This window comes from Nannospalax galili, unplaced genomic scaffold (genome assembly GCF_000622305.1).
Source record: "Nannospalax galili isolate Female #2095 unplaced genomic scaffold, S.galili_v1.0 scaffold597, whole genome shotgun sequence".
NCBI classification, from domain to species: Eukaryota; Metazoa; Chordata; class Mammalia; order Rodentia; family Spalacidae; genus Nannospalax; species Nannospalax galili.
Window position 1 is genome coordinate 290529 of NW_008339519.1, and position 22432 is coordinate 312960.

Sequence of the window (22432 nt, forward strand, 5' to 3'; positions counted from 1 at the left end):
CAGGTAGGTGGAATTGGAGGGAACAATCAAGTACTCCTATGGTAGGAGGAAGTGAAAGAGGGCGGGGAAGAGCCAAGGAGTGAGGGGAGGAACCGAGGAGGGAGGGAAGGAAATCCGGAGGAGGGCGGAGAGGAGTCGGAGGAGGAGCTGGAGGGGGGGAGGGGAGGAGCCGAGGAGGGAGGAGGAGGGAGGGAAGGAGTCAGAGGGGAAGGGGAGGAGCCGGATGGGGAGGAGGGGCCGAGGACGGGGGAGGAGGGGCTGAGGAGGGAGGGGAGGAGCCAAAAAGGTGAGGGGATGGGAGGGGAGGGGAAGGGAGGGGAGGGGAGGAGCCGAGGAGGGAGAGGAGGGACTCCGCGTTGCACGCTGCTGGTGCGGCATGGCTTCGGGTTCCTCAGGCCTTGGGGCCCGACCGCTGCTGCAGTTTCTGCGGCTGGTAGGGCAGCTCAAGGTGAGCGCCGGGGCTGCGGGCTGTGGCCTGGAGGTGGCGCGTGCTGTGATTCCGGCTCCCGCTCTTGCCCCGCGCGGCCTGGGGGATGGGAGGGAAGGAGTCATTGGGATGGAGTGGCGGCTGGAGGCGCGACCAGGCCGCGGCGGGTGCGTACACTTGGGCCTGCTCCGTCCCGGCGGGTCCCGAGGCTCCGCGCCCATCCCGGACCCCAGAGCTGTGCGGTGCTGCTGAGCACCTGGCGGGAGGAGCCGAGCGCATCAGCCCGGAGGATGCGCGGAGGAGTTTCTCTGTCCCAGTTACTTCCGGAAGTAACAGACCTTGAACCTAATACAGTATCTGCATGCCCATCCCCGAGTGACAGTGGTTTTGCAGATTTCCCCAAGTTTAAACATCACCTGTTTCATGACAGTGACTACTGTTTTTGAAATTCTTCAGAAGTGAAGAACTCTCAGAAGTGCAGACTGAGAGGATCACCCCATGATCTGAGTCTAGAGATAGATCCTTTATCCCTTATGCCTCGGAATTTGCAAGTCTATCACATGTTCATGTTCCAGCCCTTCATTCTGGTATTTTCTACTTGTGTCAAATGGGATCGCTTGACAGCAAAAGAACTACTACTCTTGTGTTTAGGAAAAAACAGGGTCGTTGTGTTGAGACAAAGTCTTCCTGTGTAGCACAGGCTAGCAGCCTTGAGCTCCTGGTTTGCCTCTACCTCTTGAGGGCTAGGGTTACAGGCCTGCATCACCATGCCTGTCACCAGTTTTGCTTTTATGTCTAAAACCTTGTGTATGTATGCCCCACGGAATAGCGGCTTTGTGTGCCTTGGGAATAGGTTTTTTTTTTTTTTTTGCTCACTCACTAGTTTCATATCAGATGCAGATTACTGGGGTTGATTAAATAAAGCATTTTTAATTTTTAAATTTTTTTAATTAAAAATTTTTTTATGTGTATGTATATTGGCTGCACGTATGTAAGTGTACCCATGTCATGCAATGCCCGGGGAGGTGGGAACCAAGCCTGGGTCCCCTGCAAGAGTAGCCAGCGCTCTCTAACCACTGAACCATCTCTCCAGACCCAAGTAAAGCATTTTTTTTAATAGGTTCTGAACCCATGACCCTGTCTGATGGTGAAAATACCTGTGGGTATTTTTGGTTGTGGTGGTGGTGTTTGTTTTTAATTCTTCATCTTGTTTTTTAGAGAGTCCCACGGACCGGCTGGGTATACAGAAATGTGGAAAAGCCAGAGAGTGTATCAGATCACATGTACCGGATGGCAATTATGGCTATGGTCACCAAAGATGACCATCTTAACAAAGATAGGTAACTTATGGAATTTTGATATGTATGAAGGTCTCTGGTCTGTGGGTGAGTACTGCTTTTCATGACTGAGACCCTGTCAATTTCTTGTAGGTTTGCTAAAAAAAATGTATTTGAAGCCAGTCTCACAGATTCAGAAGAACTCTGTGAGGATTGCTTCACATATTGTACACTGCAGTTACTTTTCTGTTGATGGGGTCTGCCTTGCTCTGAGAGGAAGCGTAAATATGAAGTTAGGTCCTTGTAGGTATGGGTAAAATTCTATCCTTGCATGAGCACATTGACTTTTATCTACCAGCTTTTATGAATAGCAGCACCCATTTGTGAGGTAACATTTTGGGGTTCTATGGGCAGTATATAACTGAGGAAGTGGTAGCCCCTTTTGTTAATCAATAAGTATTTTAAATGCTTTGGGACCACAGAACATAAAAGACAAATGAATTACGCAGGCCCAAAGTAGCTTCTGTACAAATCACGAAATAAGCTGGGGTAGTAGTGGAGATCACCGACTCTTGGTTGCTCTTCAGGGAGGAGAGTCATCTCTGAGTTGAGCTCTAAAGGGTTGATGCGAGTCAGGAAGTAGTAGAAGGAATGGCAAGAGCCAGAAACAAAGCCCCAAGGTAGGAAACCAAGGAGAGCCTTAGAAAGGAGAAGGAATCCAATTTGGTTACAGCAAAGCGTTTACTGGGGAGCCTGGAGAGTCCTCTTTTGGCAAATGGCACAAGACAAAAGGAAGTCATATAGAGATGAATTTAGGGACAGTATGAGATTTGAACTGTACAGTAAATAAACCTGAAGCAGGGAAGCCTAGGAGTCTGCCGGGCCTTTTGTTGAAAAGTAACAAAGCAAAACAGCCGGTTGTTCTGAGGCATCTACCTCGTCAGTCACTTGCCTTTGTCATTCTGATGATTATTATCATAGTCACTAATAATCGTTGCCAGGTGTTAAATGATCAGCATGTATCAGGAACATAATTTATTAAACTTAATTTGCACATTACCCTGTGATGTAATGCTTATGATGCTAGGGATTGAACTCATGCATGGTAAGCCCCATGCTCTACTACCAAGTTACGTTCCCTAGCATTCCCTTTTATACACAATAAAATTAAGAGTGAAAAAACAAAGTAAGTAATTTGGTAAATGTCCCATAGCTAGTGAGGGTTGGTAGCCAAATTCAAAACTGTACCTGTACAGCTGCATCCATTAGCTTGTATGTGGATGAGCTGTGTACTGGGACATTAGAGGGACTAATCATTTCTAAATTTTGTATACAACTAGATCATCTGGCTTTGTCAGTTGAAGTTTTTAACCTCCTAATTGAGAGTTTTGAAACCAGCCATTAAAAAAAATTAATGCCATTTCCCCTGTACTCTTCAAGTATTATGTTAAATATTCACTAGCAATTTTGATTTAGAACTCATGTAGGCTGGTGGAATATCATTACTTTGGAAAATACTATATTAAAATATTCATGAGGGTGGAGAAAGAAAAACATATTATGTAATTTCAAAATAGTATAGAAAAGAAACTAGTAGTGAATGCAATTCTGTGTAATTATTCAACATTTCTTGCCTGGTCAGATGTATCCGCCTGGCCCTGGTTCACGATATGGCAGAATGCATCGTTGGGGACATAGCACCAGCAGATAACATCCCCAAAGAAGAAAAACACAAGCAAGAGGAGGTCAGTGTTGATTGTTGACTCTGCAAAAGACCATCATTGCTGAAACAAAGCTACGTCACCCTGTTGCAGTGAGGGAGGTGACACCACCTAACCAGTCTCAGAAGGGGAAGGTCAGAGAGATTATGTTCAGTGTCTGAGGACCAGGGTGTGCAGATAATAACCTGATATCCACAGCTAGCTGCAGCTGCTTAGAGTTTGGGACTTAATAGCTTAGATTTGGTGGAAATAGTATGAGATCTTCAAGAGGGTCTTGAGGTATAAGTTGTTCATATCTACTGTTTTAGGAGGTTACAGTCTTCTAGAAGCAGGGATTTCTTGATGATTATATCATCAACAAATTGGTTTTAGCTTATTCTCAGCCTTGTTTCACATACGAATGGAATGTATGTCTGCCTTCAGCCTTGTTTGACATGGGCACAGGTGTGTTTGTTTTGGTTCTTGTTAGTTTGCATACATAGATGATTCTATTAGAATAACAGAAATAGCTGGAACTTCAATGAGTTTGTGGAAGTTATCCCCATATTTGGACTCTTTGGAGAAAAATTCTCAAAATCGCAACATAATCATTATTATAATTTTCTACTTAGGAAATTTAAATTAGTCTTTTAGAAGCTGGAAGTAAAAATAGTAAAGGAAAATATTTACATTCAAAGAAATAAGTGATGTTTATAAAATATCATATCAGGGCCTATGTAAAGAGGCTGAAAAATCCAGGAAGCCTTTTTTTTTCTTTTACTTCTTTTTCTAAATGATGAAGGGCTGGTTTCCAATGCAGTAATTATTACATACTACGTCTCTTGAAGGTCTTTGATATTGGTCCTAAATGACTTAGGAAGGAAGCCTTTATTGAGATGGTTTAACAGAGGAGGTGGACTTCAGTAGCTGCTTTCAGAACTGATTGAGTCCAGAGCTCAGCCAATAGGGTTTTTGCCCCTCTAGAAACAAGCTCCACAGAGAATTAGAAGTAACATAGGTTCCAAACCTGAAATATGGGCATAATGGAAATAGTACAGGGATGTTTCCCTCTTCCTTCCAAAGTGTGGCTCCAAAATATAGTCTTGACTATCAAGGCAGAAGGAGAAGGAAGGAAATATTTCTCAAAATGAACCCAGACTGTCATGAAATAAATTCTTAGCTTGCAAAAAGGAAGCACTTTGCTTGAGAGTCTAAGAAAGGAAGTGGCACCTGAACCAGAGGATGGTGGGTAATGAAGTGTGACCTGGAAGGAAAGGATGGGAAAAGAAGCTTCTGTCATACAGCTCATTTGAGGGCGGTAGTTTCATTTGTGTATAAATATGGACAGTGTAGCGAGAGCACGAAGAGCCTGAAGATTACCGTAGACCTTAAAGTGAAGAGCACAGGAAGAGACAAAACCATCCCTCTGGAGGTGCATAAGGATTTGCTCCACAGAGTAGCAATAAGAACCTTTTGAAGAAGAACCATCATGAATGTGAAGGAGCTCCAGTGAAGGGGAGAAAGCCTACGACTGTCCTGACAGTGTCACCGCAAGGAGGGGCACAGGATCCTGAACAGTCAGAAGGTGCAGCTGTCTTCATGCATGCATAGCCTGGCTAGGAAGGAAACCTTTCTGGCCCCAGTCAGCCTTCTTGCTGTTGCCTACTCCTGCTGATTCATAGAGGAGCAAATATCATTGGCAGAAGGAATCAGGGAGGCATCTTAAGAACATCGGGTTCTTGGCTTAGAAGCCAAAGGCTGGGAGAGTGCTGATCCTCCATTGCCTCTTTCTGCTGCTGGTCAAGGTTTAGGAACAGGAAGATCAGGATTCTTTATGCAGATGGTGTTTATGAACAAGGTCCAGCTTTCTGAGACATGCATCAAGATAATTAAATGAGGGATTTTTGGCTGAAGGAGGAACATGTTCAATGAGAATCAGAAGCATCATTTGCCCAGAAATTTCTCAACTGGATTGGCTAGGCTTTATACTGAAGGAAAAGGGAGGAAAAATACTTGGTAAATTGGAAGGGTGATTGTTTTAGAGGATATTAGGTATTAAGATAAAAGGCAGAATGAGTACGTAGAAGACAAAACTCTAGAACGGAGCTAAAAGCGATTCTTGTAGTCTAGCCACTCCCTTCCTCAGCGTTTTAACATAAACTTATTATAACCTGAACTGGCCAGCATTGCCTGACAACAATCATGGGGACTTAGGATGGACTTAGAGGCTAGTTGTAGCAGTGGCCAGCTACATTCCTTTGCAAAGAAAATAGCTTATTAAAATGGAGAGTAGAATTGTGGTTTCTAAGTATCTATGAGGAGTAAAGTAGACAGAGCACTGGAGGCAAAAGAAGAATGGGCTTTTATTATGGGAGTGATGGCAGAATGGGAAAAACTTAAAAAACAAGTAAACATTTTTAGAGGCCTGATATGTGCCAAGTTGTAAGTACTAGTACTGTGTATGCAAACATTGAGTTTTCACAGCTACCCCCCTAGGAAGGTACCATCATTACAAGTGAGAAAACTGCAGGACAAAAACGGTTAAGTAACTCGGTCGGGACTCTTCAGTTAGTAAATGCCAAGGCAGGTTTCAGGTCCAGTCTGGACCTGCAGTGTGCAGTGAGCCACCACACTGCTCAGCCATACAGTGTAGGAGTGACAAGTGATGCTTTGCAGGTGCTTGCCACAAAACCGACACAGATTTGCTGAAAGCTTCACTCAGCTCAGGGTAGGCAAATTCCTGACATACTTTGCTAGCAGAGGAAGAAGCTAGGGGCATCACCTCTCAAAATTTATGACTAAGCGAGAATGAGAGTATAGAAGTGAAGGTCTTGGGCTTGTGACCAGAAGAGGAAAGGACACACATTCAGCCATGGACTCCACTGAAGCTGATCTCAGAGCTAATTTTAAAAGGAAGGCATTATTCTGTGGTATATGATATAAGGACTATTGACTGAGAAGTCATGAAACTGTAATTCTCATTATATAACAAGTGATGTTGATGAGTTTGGATCCAGAAAAATCTCAGCTTCAAGAGGAGAGTAATGTGTTAGTTTTGTTGTCTGTTTTTTTTTTTTTTTTCAAAGAATATGGTGATTTTAATCAGTAGGAAACTATTAATGTGTCAGTGTTTGAATGAAGTGATCTCCAAAAAGAATTCAGTCTTGGACTGCATGGAGAGGAATAGCCGTCTCACAGGAGGGAGCCAATGCCTGTGTGCCCTGCCATGCTCAGTGCTGGGTGCATCAGCTAAGAAGAGGCAGTAAAAGAAATCCTTGTCTGTAACAGACCTGCATATAAATATCATTTGGTACATTCTTCTCAAAGACATGGACAAACCTGTGTTTCTGGAATAACAGAGAAAAACAATATTTGTTGAGACACTTTTAGTTGTAAACATGTATTTTCTCAAATATTTTGAGATTCATGAGAAAGAAGCAAAGAATAATGCAAGTATAAGACAAATTTTATGTGGGTAAGGGTGGTGTGATGCTGCAGCTGTTCAGGATGGTGGTGTTAATTCTAAGAGCGCATTGCTACTGCTGGTAAATACATTTACTCTGGTGCAGAGGTATTCTATAAGACGTTTTCCTCCCTGTAACTTACACACAAAAATACCCATTTTCCTTTTCATTGCTTTTCTCCAACACATCATTTTATCTTACATTACTTACTGCCTTAACAATACTAATATTGAGGTTTGGGGTTTTTGTTTGTTTGTTTGTTTTGTTTTGGTTTTTTGGTCTTTTTGAAACATGGTCTTCCTGTAGCCCCAGCTGGCCTGGAACTCACTATGTAGACCAGGCTGGCCTCCAATTCACAGAGATCCACTTGCCTCTGCTGGGTGCTGGGACTAAAGGCATGTGCCACCATGCCTGGCACTAATATTGATTCTTATAGCTTATTCTTTTCAAAGAGTTTAACCTTTCATTATTTTAGCACTGAAGCAAAGTAAGGGGTAAACAGGATGAGTTAGTGAAGGAATTTGAGGCCATTTGGAAGTGAGTTGCGCTTAAAATGTGATGCTTAGGTGAATACCAGAGCAATTAAAATGAAGAGGCTGGAGTACAGGTAATACTTGGGACTTATATTTATAAATAAGTACGGAGCACCTTCTGTTCTCTAACTCTCTGTTCAGATTTTCTCTGAGGTTTGGCTAACTCTCATGCCTCTTGTGATGAGGGAAGTGGCTTTAGCCTTTGCTGGGCACATCGTGGAAAGGCCCCAGAGTGGCCAGGTGTGAGTGAGTTTCAAGGTCATTCCCTCAGGCAGTTACTGTAGACACAGTAAGTCTGACTCAGCTGGTCACTATCCTGCTGTTTGACACTATGATCAGGGCGGGCAGGAGATGGAATGAAGCATGGTAGAACTGTGTGGGCAATTTTCAGTGTGGGACGGAAGCGTGCTTTCTGTGAGTGCTGTTGAAAGCCCATGTGGCAGCCTCTTGGGATGCTGGGATGCATCTCTGCAGAGAGGACAGAAGTATTCAGTGATGCAACCTGGGAATCTGTGAACCTCAAAAATGGTATAACTTCTTTTATATCATTGACAATAATTTCCTCTATGTGTGGTAGTTCAAATTTTACAGGAATAGATATGATGGAAATGAATGTAATACCAAAAAAAAATTGATACCAGTAAATGGCAGTTTATTCTACTAGGAGTATCTGAAAGAATCTGAGCCTGTTATTTGACTTTTATAGACTAGATGTTAGTTGAGATGAATATAGGCAAAATGCAAATAATGGTTCCATCTTTCAGGAGGCTATGAGACAAATAACCCAGCTCTTGCCAGAGGACCTCAGGAAGGAACTCTATGAACTTTGGGAAGTAAGTATATGCACTGGGTTGCTTTGTATTTAGTTACTGGCTCATTGGTATTTTAGTTAGGTCACTAACTAAAAGGTCACTCTGATTTATTCTTGTCACACCTCCCAGTTTCTCCATGCTGATGATGGAAGTTTTCTGTCTCATAATCTCTACTTTTCTTGCCACCACAATGCTTGGTACAGAGCTCCATTTCCTGCTGCTTTGCCTGCGGTCACCTACCCACACCTAGAATAGGAACCATAGCAACTGATGCATTTGGTAATTTATATTTAATGTTAGTATATGGGTTCCAATATCAGATGTCCAGCCTTCAAATTCTGGTTTTCTTGTTTATTAGCTGTGTGACTTAGGGAAATTTAATTTCTTCCAGCTTCAATTTCTTTATTAGTGATATGACATTATATAAACATGGGCAATAAAGTTATTAATATATGTAGTGCACTTAGATCACTGTCTGGCACATAGTAAGTTCTATTTCTGTCTCTAGTCCATGTCTTATTTTCTGTCTTCAGTACTTGTATCCTGATTTTGGTTTTAGAAGTTGGTCATTTGATACCTGTAAAACTTAGGATAATGCTACTATGTAGAAAATACCAGCTGATCACCACAGCTCTTCAGCACTTTGAACACCTGTCAGCCCAGGGGGTCACATGTATTTAAAGGAATTAAGCATTCTTGATTACAAGGTATCTTTCACCATAAAAGTGTGAAATTGTACTTCAGTAAGCCAAAGCAAAGCATGTTTATTTTGTTTTTGAAAGTTTCCCAGAATGTCATGATCGTATAGTGGTCAGTACTCTCTGAATTGTGAAGGTATTACAGAAAAGTATCTGCCCCATCACCTGCATTACGTTTTGAAGAAATAGGAAGCCACTCTCCTATGCAAAATGCCTGGTGCGATTACCTGTCCTTGGGTTCTTTTCTACCCTAAGTTTTCTCGCACTATTGTTAGATTAGATATTCAATCAACTGGAGATGTAGCATGTACCTTTGTAAAAAAATGTCTTCTCAGTGCCTCAGAGTGCTGGTAGAAGAGCCACTAAGAGGTCAGAGGATGGAAGATGTGAAAGACCAGCTTCACCAATGTCAGAGCTTCCCTTCAGGCCAGTGTTCCCATCGGCCCCTTCTCTTCCTTTCCCTTCTCGCATTTTCAGGACCCAGAATCGGGTCCTGAAGCAAACCTCCCAGGTTGCCACAGTTTCCTACCTCCCTTCATGACTAAACAGGTAAAAAAAGACTTACCTGTATTCCCTGTCTCTATTCCTTGAAGCCCACCACCGTGTGACCACCAGCCCCACTAGTCTCTGCTTTTGCTAAGATAGCACATGGCTTCATGGACCCAAAATCCCCTGCTGGGATTTCTTGTTCTTTTGTTGCTTAGGAAACCCAAGCCTGAGCCTTTTGTCTTCTTCAGTCCTACCATGGGTGGCAGAGTGCTGTGGTAGTGTCCCTTCCCACCTTTGTGAGTTGTATCCTGGCCTGGCCTGGCCTGGCCTCCAGGTATCGCCTGCAGGGCTGCTGGCACTCCTGAAACACCTCAGACACTTCCTGTAGTCCAAGCAAAATGGGCATCCATTGCTTTCTTCAAGCAGCCACCTTTCCTGACTCCCTCTCTTGACTTACAGCAAATCATCTTTTCTTTTAAAAAAAAAAATCTTACTTATTTTTATTTCGTGTGTATGAGTGTATTGCCTGCATGTATGGAAGTGTACCCATGTCATGCAGTGCCAGCAGAGGTCAGAAGAGAGTGTCAGATTCTCCTGGAACTGGAGGTAAGGACAGTTGTTAGCCACTATTTGGGTGCTGGGAATCAAACCTGGATCCTCCGCAAGAGCAGTCAGTGCTCATAACCACTGAGCCATCTCTCCAGCCCCCTTTTCCTTTTCTTTAGTAGGAACTTTTCTGGCTTTGGATCCACTCATGCAATTGTTTTTCTGAAACAAACCTCCCAGGTTGCCACAGTTTCCTACCTCCCTTCATGACTAAACAGGTAAAAAAAGACTTACCTGTATTCCCTGTCTCTATTCCTTGAAGCCCACCACCGTGTGACCACCAGCCCCACTAGTCTCTGCTTTTGCTAAGATAGCACATGGCTTCTATTTGGCTTATTCTAGCAAGCCCTTTGTCCATGTGCCATCTGGCACCTTGGTTGCATGAGAATTCTCTGCTCCCTTACTTAGTCTCATCCCTCAGGTCTTTGATACACCGTTTCCTGATTTTTCTTTCTTAATTTGTGTGTGTGCGCATGTGTAGTAATGGATGTATATAGTGTATGCATACTTGGGAGTTCTCATGCAGAGACCAGTGGAGGATGTTGGGTATCCAGTTCTATCATTCTGTTTTACTCCCTTGAGACAGGATTTCTCACTGAACCTGGAGCTAGGCCAGCACCTAGTAAGCCCAGCCGTCCTCCTGTCTGAGTCCTCCTGTCTGAGTCCTCCTGTCTCCATCCTCCTGCCTCAGTCCTCCTGACTGAGTCTTCCTGTCTGAGTCCTCCTGTCTCAGTCCTCCTGCCTCAGTCCTCCTGCCTCAGTCCTCCTGTCTGAGTCCTCCTGTCTGAGTCCTCCTGTCAGACCTCCTGCCTTAGTCCTCCTGCCTCAGTCCTCCTGCCTCAGTCCTCCTGTCTGAGTCCTCCTGTCCGAGTTCTCCTGCCTCAGTCCTCCTGTCTGAGTCCTCCTGTCTCCACCCTCCTGTCTCAGTCCTGTCTCCATCCTCCTGCCTCAGTCCTCCTGTCTCCATCCTCCATCCTCCTGTCTCAGTCCTCCTGCCTCAGTCCTCCTGTCTCCATCCTCCTGTCTCCGCCCTCCTGTCTCCGTCCTCCTGTCTCAGTCCTCCTGTCTCCGTCCTCCTGCCTCAGTCCTCCTGCCTCAGTCCTCCTGTCTGAGTCCTCCTGTCTCCGTCCTCCTGTCTCAGTCCTCCTGTCTCTGTCTTCCTGTCTCAGTCCTCCTGTCCGAGTCCTCCTGTCTCAGTCCTCCTGTCTCTGTCCTCCTGCCTCAGTCCTCCTGTCTCTGTTTTACTGAAAACAAAACAGTGAAAACCAATGCATAGCATAATGAGTTGCTAGAAGGGTAACATTTCTGTATCTGCCACTCAGGTCAACATTTATAACTTTGTCCTTTACCCCAGAAGCCTGTCTCTGAGCCTGTCTCATATCCTCTTCCCTCCCTCAGAGGTAGCCACTGGCCTGATTTTCATAGAAACCATTAGATGTTGTCCAGGGTTTTATTTAATCTTTTCCATATTATGTTGCATGCTCTTCCTCCTGTACCAGGATCCCTGGTTATGTAGTGCCCAGAGGATGCTAACATTAGACTAGCTCATAAACTTACTGCTTTATCCTTCTTCCTACTTGTTCCACCTCCGAACAATAATCATATAGAACAAAAAATAATTAAATATGCCATCAATAATCCATATGAAGAAAACCAGTTTTTCCCTTGTTTTTATAGTTTTCCCCTGTTTATCTGTTTTCCCCTGTTTTTATAGTTGTGTTGTATATACACTGTCAAAAACCTAATCATTGATACTAAGCCTTGTTTAGCTTTCATTCTATAATAACTATATCTGGTACTCACCAGTGGTCCTTAGGTCAACTTCTGAGCCATTTTGGCTGTCTGAGGCTTCTGTTTGATTCTTCAAGAAGGGTGCAGAGAAAGAACATTCCCTAAATTCTTCCTCGTTGTTCAGAGTCTCTGTATTCTTTTAGGGTTCAGTTTCTCTGGATATAAAACCCTTTGACTCCCAGTTTATATTCTTAAATATCTTAAGTATTTTTCTCTCACTTTCATTTGACATAAAGCATTTCTGTCAAAGTCCTATGATAATTTTATTTTCATTACATGCCAGATTCGAGTCCAAAGAATTTCTTTTTATATCCAGTAGTTTTTATCAGAATGTATATTTGTATTGATCATTCTAGGTTAGTTTCCTTAGGTGTTTAGTCTATATTTCCAACATATTTACTATGAAAATAAAATTTAATTTCAAGGAATTTCTATTGAAGTCTTGGTGGTTTTTTTTTTGGTTTTGCTTGTTTCCCTGAAATTCCTATATACCTCTGTTAGTTCTTTTTTGCCTATAGTCAACACTTGTCAATGTCTCTGAAGTCCTTTATATCTTCTTAATTATTTTAAACTTTTCAGTTTAACTTTCGTTTCAATTTCTATTTCTCTTATGATAATATTTATCATGCACAGTTACCCTTGGATTTTTAATCTTTATAAAAAATTTTATGTTGTCTCCAGAATTCTCTCAGGGTCTCTTGCACAGTCAGACAAACTATATAATTTTTTAATGTGAATTTATTATGGTTTATGCCCTCACGTAGGGAGGGGGTAAATGGGGGAACTTACGCAGACACAAGCACACTTGCAACCTGGCTCAGAGCCGGCAGCTTCAGATGCTCCCGCAGCCCGCCCATAGTCTCCATTAACTTTCGCCCATGCATCTTGGACCCACAGTCTCGTCCCAGGTCGGTAAATGCCCCCTCTCGCATCCACGTGGGTGAGGCACCAGAGCCATCTTTCTTTCCATGCCCACTGCCCCATTCGTTTCTCTGGGCTCACAGCATCCGTCCCAAGATGGCGGGGAAAACCCCTCCCCAGTCCATCCTCCGCAGAAGGCCCCGCCCCTCGGAGGAACCAGTCACCTGGGAGACATATGTATGAGTGTTTTGTTTTTGTTTTTGTTTTTGTTTGGTTTTTTTGCCTGCATGTATGTAAGTGCACCCATATTGTGCAGTGCCTGTGGAAGTCAGAAGAAGGTGTTGGATCCCCTGGAACTGGAGTTACAGGCAATTGTTAGCCACCATGTGGGTGCTGGGAATCGAACCTGCAAGAGCAGCCAGTGCTCTTAACTGCTGAGCCATCTCTCAAGCCCTACTTTCTTTATCTTGTAAGTTTGAATGTGACCACTGTGCTTTCCTGATGCTCATTTTGATCTGAAAGTATATTTCCCGAACTGTTGGAAGGAAACTTAGTTCAGATCACTTTTTTTTTTCAGAGTGGTTGTTGTTGTTTTGTGGGTTTAGTGTATGTATGTGTATATGTGTGTGTGCTAGGATCAAACCCAAGGCTTTATGCATACCAATCTCTACCACTAATCAATATGTCCGACTCTGTTTCTTAATTTTTATTTATTTTTAATTGGCCAAAACTGTATACCTTTGTGATGTGTACATGATGATTTGAAATGTGTGATTTGTGAAATGGCTAAATTGAGCTAAATTATATATTATCTCACATCATTTTGTATGTGAGGTGACAAGTTGCTTTCTGTAACTACACTGAGCTACTGCTTTCTCTTTCTCTCTCTCTCTCTCTCTCTCTCTCTCTCTGTATGTGCGTGTGTGCACACATGTGTGCATATGTATGTGTGCTTCCGTGTAATATTAGGAAAATATGGCGACTTATTTTTAAGGATTTCCTAACTTTGGTTCCCTTTCCTACTTTATCTGGATCTTCTCTGTTTTCATCTCTATAACCCTTACCTCACTCAACTTTGATTCTTGTCCCAGAAGGTCGTCTTCATGTGGGTCCCTGTGCTGGGACGGTACCCCAAGGGTCAAGCAGGGGAGTGTCCTAGGGTTGGACTGACCTTACAGAAGACCCTATTGCTCATCTACTACTAGAGTATGCAGGATCTCCCTCAGTATTGGCAACTCTTCTGAAAACTTGAGACTTGTAGTGAACACCTGTTCCCTCTTTTGAGAGTCTCATAATCTGGGTACATCAGATACCCTATTGCTCCCCTGTGCTCCCTCCCAGACAGGTGCTGGTCTTGTGCAGGGCCGGCCGATGTAGGTGGACTGTCTCACTTGCATATAGTTTTAGTTCATTTCTTCTCTTCATCCGTTATTTCTCAAATCCTCCCACTTATCTCCATCCTCCCCCATGATTTTAGGCATGACTGTGTTTCTGCTAGTGCTACAGAGTCTCAGAACCTGACTTCCTACTGCCAATCTCTGCTCTCCATGCAGTACTTAGAGTGATCTTTCTGAACTGCAAATCTGAGCATGCCTTTCCCGCTGAGAACTGCACATGATGCACAGGATGCAGGATAAGCCAAGATGCCACATGGAACCACAGCCTGGCAGGCGCAGACTCTTGCTTCTGTCTTCAGCCTTTTCCTTTTCTCTCAGTCCTGTCATTCTTAACAGTAGCTAAGGCCTAACATTAAGAATAGCTCTGAGTAGTTTTGTCTAAATGCTCAGCCTAATTCTTACCCTAAGAGCTTTGTCTATAGTGCTTTTCACCCTATCTTGCCTCTTTTTTAAACAAAAAAATATTATTACATTTTTTGTTTTGTGTGTGTGAGTGTGTGTGTGTGTGTGTGTGTGTGTGTGTGTGTGTATACGAGCATGCATGGACATGTCACAGCACATGTGTGGAAGTCAGAGGACAACTTGTGGTCATAGGTTCTTTCTTTCTACCATGTAGTTCTCCAGAATCAAACTTAGGTCATCAGGCTTGGTGGCAAACATGTTTACCTGCTAAGATATCTTGCTGACCCCATGTGTCTTTATTGGGAAATAAAATTGGATAATACCTTTAAAAACTGTTCTGTAAAACCATTAGAATTTACTATAAAATAAATTTCCTAATGCTCTTGAAATTTTTTTTCTCACTTTGAATATTAAAGAAATCCTAGATTGCTTTGCTTGGAGTATTTCATTTCCTTTAGTTAAATCACAAACTTGAATTTATTTAATATAACTATGAATGTGAAAGAACACTTAAATAAAATGTAATTTTTTTTAAAAATGCCTTTGAGATAAAGCAAAATATATGAGGATTCATGTTCAAATGATTCCCCTGTGCAAGATTCAGCTCTATCAAATCCAAATAGCTGCCTTTATAAGAATCAGGCATCTAATAAAACCCAAGAAACCTTTCAGTGATTTGTATCACATCATCCTGCCAAGAAACATGACAGGCTTATTATCTGAACACATCTGGGGTGGAATTACAAATGAGAATTTTGCAGGGAAACCGGTTGGGAACATTTTGGTCTTAATTGAAGAATGAGTCCATGTAGCATTAATTGGAACTTGTGTGAGTGTGTCCTGTTCTGAGAAGCACTGGGGAGGGAGAGACAGTGGGAAGAGGGAGGGCGAAAAGACTGCTCCCGTTCCAGCACCTTCACCACCTCCTGCCACGAACACACACAGCAGCGTCTGTAAAAGCCACGGACTCTTGCTGTGCCACCACAGTAGCTCTGTCTGGAGGGACCTACCTAATTCTACCCCAGGTAGACAGTAAGGACAAGGATTTTGAGGTAAACCTGTAATGAAAAGTGAGCAGCAAACCTATTAATTGGCTTAAAGAGGAAAAGGCAGTCCGATTAAAAAATGAGGAGAGACTATGTTTCAATATGTTACCTACACATATGTAAGTGCACCCACAACAGGCAGTGCCCTCAGAGGTCAGTCAGAAGAGGGTGTCAGATCCCGTGGAACTGGACTTACAGATGGCTTTTAGCTACCATGTGGGTGTTGGGATTCGACCCTGGTCCTCTGCAAGAGTGGCCAGTCCTCTTGACCACTGAGCCATCTCTCCAGCCCTGAGGGAATGTAAATTTTGAGCACAAGATTTAAAAACCACCTTGAAGTTAACTAGATTTAATCTACTCATCTACTTGACTCTAGTGGATCAAAGGATCTTGATCTTAGGGCTGGGGTGGAACTGGTCAGTAAAGTGCTTGCCTTACAAACGTGAGGAGCTAAAGTTGGTCCCCACAGCCCATTTTAATTGAAAAGGAAAAATAAATAAATGAAATAAAAGCCGGGTGTGGTGTCATGTGTGTGCAAGCCCAAGGCTGGGGAAGCACAGACAGGCAGATCTCTGGGGCTCTCCAGCCAGCCTTGCTCACATAGAGCTCCAGGCCAATGAGAGAGCCTGTCTGTCTCCAAAAAAAAAAAGGTGGATGGTTGATGCAATTTCCCTTTTCTCTTTTTCTGCACACACACACACACACACACACACACACACACAAACGTGTACATAAACACGCACGCATTTAAATTTTTTTCTTTTTTTCTTTCTTTCTTTTTTTTTTTTTGGTCTTTTTGAAACAGGGTCTCCCTGTAGCCCCAGCTGTCCTGGAACTCACCATGTAGACCAGGCTGGCCTTGAACTCACAGAGATCCGCCTGCCTCTGCCTCCTGAGTGTTGGGATTAAAGGCGTGTGCTACCACGCCTGGCCCTAAATTTTTTCTTTTAGGAATCTGGATCTTGAAATGAAGACAGGATATTGAACAGGAAGAGAGGAATTTGAAAATGTCTAAGATGATCAAGTGATATTTCTAGGGCATTGGGTGGGATTTGTGAAGTGATTATGATCATTTTTGCATAGAGTCCTGCAGTTAAACTGCCATTAAGTCAAGTGCCTATAAGTGTCTGTACAGAGTGGAGAAATGGCTCAGTAGTGAATATGGCATAAACTGACTCTAACTCCAGGTACTGAATAGGAGCTTCCTAGAATCCCCTACCAGGCAGCCTGGTCATGCTTTATAAATGTGCCCTACCTTAGGAGTACGAGACCCAATCTAGTCCGGAAGCCAGATTTGTGAAACAGCTGGACCAGTGTGAAATGATCCTTCAGGCATCAGAGTATGAAGACTTGGAGAGTAAGCCAGGGAGGCTGCAAGACTTCTACGATTCCACAGCAGGTACTCAGTGCTGTTTTCAATAGTAATAATCGGTTATAGTTTGGCCTAATCTTAGGGGACTAATAGTATGTTAGTGAACCCCCACAATGCTTGCCTTTTCTGACCCTTTCAAGTGGAGCATCTGGAAAGAAGATGATAGCTTCTCTGGTGAGAGTTCTGTGACATCTTGGGAATACTGCCACCTTGGAGTCAGTACTATGATCACATTCTGCCTCTGCCACCTACCTGCTGTGTGCCTCTGGGAAATCTCTTGGCCTTTCAGAGCTGGTGGCCTTATCAGGAAAAAGGGAATCAGAATTCCTTTTTCTAAGTCCAAAGTTGATGTTTTGAAAAGCAGATAGTACCAGTGAAAGGGCCCCATCTGTAAGTATTTTAGAAGGTGATGTAAGATTGAGTAGAAACGGTGATTTAAAACAGGTCCTCTCCACCCCCGCCCCCCAACCCCGCACACACACACAGCCCAAGTTACCTTCATCATTATAGAACCCCTGAAATGCAGCCCTGGGATCAGGGTGCTTGTGTTTGAATCCTGGTTATGCTATGTAACAACTATTTAAACCTCCATTAAACCACTTAAGCTGAGTCTTCCTTTTGTTTTCTTTTAAAAACATTTTTAAATTTTATTATTATTTTTTATGTGTATAAGTCCTGCCTGTAAGTACTACACTATATGCATGCAGTACCTGCAGGGGCCCAGAAGAGAGTATTGGATTCCTTAGAGTTAAGAATAGATGTTGGTGCCATATGGGTGCTGGGAACTGAACCCTGGTCCTCTGCAGTAGCAGCCAGTGCTCTTTACTTCTGAGCCATCTCGCTAGGACATTTCCTTTTCTTTATAATGGAGATAATTAAGCCTCATGTGGTGGCACATGCCTGAAATCCTAACACTCAGGAGGTAGAGGCGGGAGGATTGTGAGTTTGAGGACAGGCTCAGCTACATAAAAAGACTTTTTTTTTTTTTTTTTTTTTTTTTTTCCTGTCTTTAGCCCCAGCTCTCCTGGAACTCACTATGTAGACCAGGCTGGCCTTGAACTTACAGAGATCTGCCTGCCTCTGCCTCCGGAGTGCTGAGATTAAAGGCGTGCACCACCACGCCCAGCTAAGAAGACTTTTAAAAACCAAGGACTGGGAATGTAGCTCAGTAGAGCACTTGCCTGGCCTGTGTAAGACTCCAGATTCAATCAACCAGTATAAACAGGACAGTAATAGGACCTGTATTATAGAGTTGTGTCTGGATGAAGTAGGTTAATTTGTGTGATTTGCTTAGAACAGCCCTTGACACTGTTAGCTATCTTTCCTTTGATAGTTTCCAAAGCAAAGGCCCAAACACTGTATTAAAGATGGCTGTTCATATTGTTCCTTTCCCTTTCCTGGGAGACCTCTAGTGTGTATTCTGTCTCCATCTCAGAGATCTCTGAGTGCAAGGCCTTTCTCTGACCGGGATCCTTGTGTGGCCTCACAGTGGAAAGCCTTGGCTCACCAGGTTCCAATATATTTACATTCAAATGAAGTTGATGCAATTTTCCTTTTCTCTTTTTCCAGCTCCATTTCCTCTGCTCTAGACACAGCTCTCGTTTCTTCATACTGAACTGTCACTCCAATCTCTTTTGTAGATACAGACATCATCTCTTTTTGGGGGACGGGAAATCAAGCCTGAGGCCTTATGCATGTTAAGCAAACCTCTACCTGAGCTACACCCCAGCCTGATGTGTTTATTTTAAAAACTCTTACAGACTCTTCTTTCTAAAACAAAACCCTGACATAGTTGAATGACATGAAAAGCCTGGGACCTGAGTCTACCCATGTATGTCTCTGGTCTCCTTTCCTAATCCTCCCTGTGAAAATTGATTGTTCTCTATTTGCTTAGTCTGTGCTTGATCTAGAACTTGCCTCGTAGTCAGTCTACCTACCTGTGCCTTTCTGGTTTTCTCCCTTTGTTGGTGGACTGCTTTTACTCTAATAAAATACCCAAGATAATCAACCTATACTGAAGAAGGGTCATTTGGCTCGTAGTTCTGGAGGTTTAAGTTGTGATTGATTGATAGGTCTCATTGCTTTGGGCCTGTGGTAGCACATCATGAAGGCTGATGTGCTGGAGTAAATGGTGCATGGCCGGAACTGAAAAACACAGAGATGAGCCCCACTTTCTCCTTTAGGGCCCCACCTCTTAAAAGTCTACCCTTTCTTTGTGTATTGTCTGTCAGAGTTGCTGTGTGGAATATCTACTGTCTGCCTCTTTACCATCATGGTTTGCTGGCCTATGTTGTAAGCAACCACTGGGGTCCAAGTAGCATATTTCACCAGTAATTTAAAATGTAGATCATATTTATGGCACTCTTTGCATTTTACAGTTATCTTCTATTGTAATAGTCACAGTAGAAAAATAGAAAGGGGGCTGGAGAGATGGCTCAGTGGTTAGGAGCACTGACTGCTCTTGAGAGGACCCAGGTTCATTTCCCAGCACCCACCTAGAGGCTAACAACTGTCCGTAACTCCAGTTCCAGGGGACACGTGCATTATTCTTGTGGCCTTTGCAGGAATTGCACGGTACAGGAGCACTTACACACATTAAGTTTTTAAAAAGAAAAATAGAAAGGGAAATATGAGCAGAATCAAGAAATACAGAGCAGAAGGGTTGTCTAGTTTGAATCCCACATTTTGCTGAGGAAGAAATTTACACTTAGAAAGATGGTGACGTGCCCACTGCACTGTGACTTTGGTACACTGCTTCTATTAAAGTTAGTAAATACAAGTAATAAAAGTGTTCTAAGAAATGGCTTCTCATTATCTTAATAACCAGTGCTTAAGAAAAAGTGTCATTAAAGAATCACCAAGATATATGTAGGCTTTGACTGTTACAACTTAAAAAATTGTTTTACATTTATTTATTTGGTGGGTTGGAGGGGCATGCCACAGTGCAAGTGTGGAGGTTGAAGGACAACTTGGAGGGGTTGGTTCTCTCTTCTACCATGTGGGGGTGCCAGGAATCAAACTTGGGTTGTCAGGCTTGGCAGCAAGTTCCTTTACCCACTGAGCCATCTCACTGGCCCCTATTACAACAGTTGTGAGGGCTACCCAAGGCTTTAGCTTTAGTTTTCCTTCTAATTCACATCATAGCTTTGCACGCTCTTTCTCTCTCTTTGCTTTCTGAACCTTTGTGTTTGGGGAACCACAGAATAGATGACAACAAGAGGGTTGGAGATGAGCCTTGAGAAGTAGCTTTTGGGCCAAGGTTCCTAGGGCCTTGTGGGTCAGTGTATGACTCTGACTTGTTAGCTAGCCACCTGTACACTAGCCATCTATACTGACCTGGGAGCTTGGTTGCTACAGAGCAGCAAGAGGGGCTTTTGTGTTCCTCTTTACTTCCGGTTTTCCTGCTTGCCTTTTCACATGTAGGTACTGCATCCCCTCGATTCATTTCAGTTTCTGGAAGGAGCAGGACGATCTCGGCCCTGTAGGCTCTCACAACTGAGCTTCTCTTGTAGCTCTTGGGAGAGGCCTTCAGCGCTGCCTGGTGAGGTTTCCTCTAGCTCTGCTTAATGTATGGTTCTTGGCTGATTCTCACCCTTGCACTCAGTGACACCTGGGCTGATAGATAACGTGGTCTTCTTTACCCCTTTTCAGGACCCTAGACCTCCTGCTTTGAGGTGTGGCACACACAGAAAAAGAGTCCCTGATATGTTGTGGGGTCAAGCTGAGGGAATGGATATCTTCTTTTGTCAATATGGAAATGTCTTTTTTTTTTTTTTTTTCAGGAAAATTCAGTCACCCTGAGATAGTCCAGCTTGTTTCTGAACTTGAGGCCGAGAGAAATGCAAGCATAGCCTCAGCCTTCAGCAAGCCGGGCTCCTGAGCACTGCGCTGCTGCTCTCCTATAGTTTTGTTTTACTTCTCTGTTTCATGCCATTGTTCTGGTGATTTCCCCAGATATATGTCTATTTTCTATTGTCTAGACTTGAGCAAGAAATGTGATGTGATTCAAGCACCAAAATAAGCCACAGAACAGGAAATGCTTGTGAACACTCTACAGATGAAGACTTAATGGATGCATAAAGACTGGAGAGGGGAATGTCTTTTTTTATGAACTAACAAATATTAAACACCTTAAACTTTGATTTTTATATTGGAGGTCTTAAATTATCATATTTGGGTTTAATAACACATATCCTTGAAGAGAAGATTCACTGAAAGTTAGAAATTTTATTCGTAATTACTTTTAAGAACAGAGTCTTCTCAGACATAATAGTAAGTCCAGAAAACATGCTAGTAATGCATATTCTCCCCAGGTGAAATGACCCTTAGCAGATGATCACTTTTTAAAAAATATTTATTATTTATTATTTTTATTTTATGTGTGTGAGTGTTTTACCTATATCTATGTAAGTGCACCATGTCATGTTATACAAAGTCCACAGAGGCCAAAAAAGGCTTCAGTTCCACTGGAACTGGAGAGTTACAGATGGTTGTATAGCTGCCACGTGGGTGCTAAGAATCGAGCTCTGGAAGAACAGCACGTGTTCTTAATCACTGAGCCGTCTCTCCAGCCCATGATGACTTTCTTGAGTCTGGTTTTTGTTGTTGTTTGAGACAAGCTTTCACTTGTCTGGTCCAAGCTGGTCCTCAAACTCAAGATCCTCCTGTTTTTCCAACTGCTGGCATTATCAGTGTGTGACTGCATGCCCAGCTTGAGCCAGATTTGAATTTCCCTGGGCCTTGCCTCAGGCCCTGGTCATAGATTTCCAAGCCTGCTAGCAGGTCTGTCCTTCCTGATCCTTTCTTAATTGAGGCATAACATTTCAGGTGCCATGGTTCTTCCTCTTTGTGTCTTTTTCTACATGATTTACAGATCTAGAGGCCTTGGTTTTAGAAATAGTTACCAAGTGATAATAGAGTATTGCTAGAGTAACTCAGCCTCAGGTTGTATAACACTGTCATGTCTCCCCTTTATTTCTCTTTTGTGGAGTAAGTAATCCACTGTGCAGACCTTTAGTAATAGCCTACCATCAAATAGTCTAGAAAGACTAGCCATCCATGCAGGCCTGTGTGGTACTTCAGTCTGGAGCTGTCAGACCTCTCTTTCATTGGAATGGCAATTTCCATTGGAAGAAGGCCTTTGAGCCTGGTGTGGTAAAAATTCTAGGCATTGTTTCTTTGGAAAGTTTGCGGTAGCCATGGATAGTCAGTCTGCAGAAAGTGAGATGCATGATCTCTGTAGAAGCAACACACGTGTACACGCATTTGTTGTATTGAAAAGGTAAAAAGCAGAAATCATTATTTTAAAAGATTTAATTAGTAGGAAAACAACTATCAACATTATAGAGCTTTTTCTCTTGTCTTAACAACATATATGAAATAACCCACTCTTTATAACCAGAAGGCTTTTCTCTGGCGTTGGAGTTTGATTTTCAGTGTTTTGCCTGCTACAGCTTTTCATAAATAGTTAACACAGTTCGTGGGGGCTTTGAAGCCTCTACTGACTCAGACTTAATGCAGTCGCTTAATCATTATCCCAGTTCATCACTTTTCTACC

General features: G+C 43.0%; 1 protein-coding gene across 2 annotated transcripts; it reads left to right on the forward strand.

The window, feature by feature from the left end:
• The first annotated feature begins 327 nt into the window (after window positions 1–327).
• On the forward strand, window positions 328–21025 carry Hddc2 (HD domain containing 2). Of its 2 annotated transcripts, none has more exons than XM_008834254.2 (6): window positions 328–448; window positions 1646–1767; window positions 3347–3449; window positions 8166–8234; window positions 16764–16902; window positions 20658–21025. In XM_008834254.2, exons 1-6 carry the CDS (start codon window positions 377–379, stop codon window positions 20753–20755), a joined length of 603 nt encoding a protein of 200 aa, XP_008832476.1. In that variant the 5' UTR covers window positions 328–376; the 3' UTR covers window positions 20756–21025. The 2 variants fall into 2 exon arrangements, with proteins under 2 accessions (XP_008832476.1, XP_029419955.1); XM_029564095.1 differs by lacking the exon at window positions 20658–21025 and adding an exon at window positions 17016–17377.
• The last annotated feature ends 1407 nt before the right edge of the window (window positions 21026–22432 follow it).

What these genes read in the sequence shown, in the direction of transcription:
- Hddc2 (XM_008834254.2), top strand. Translation starts at nt 377, where the DNA reads ATGGCTTCGGGTTCCTCAGGCCTTGGGGCCCGACCGCTGCTGCAGTTT. An exon ending in AAAAACACAAGCAAGAGGAG is followed by an intron (nt 3,450 to 8,165) that starts GTCAGTGTTGAT and finishes TCCATCTTTCAG; the next exon opens with GAGGCTATGAGACAAATAAC. An exon ending in CTTCTACGATTCCACAGCAG is followed by an intron (nt 16,903 to 20,657) that starts GTACTCAGTGCT and finishes TTTTTTTTTCAG; the next exon opens with GAAAATTCAGTCACCCTGAG.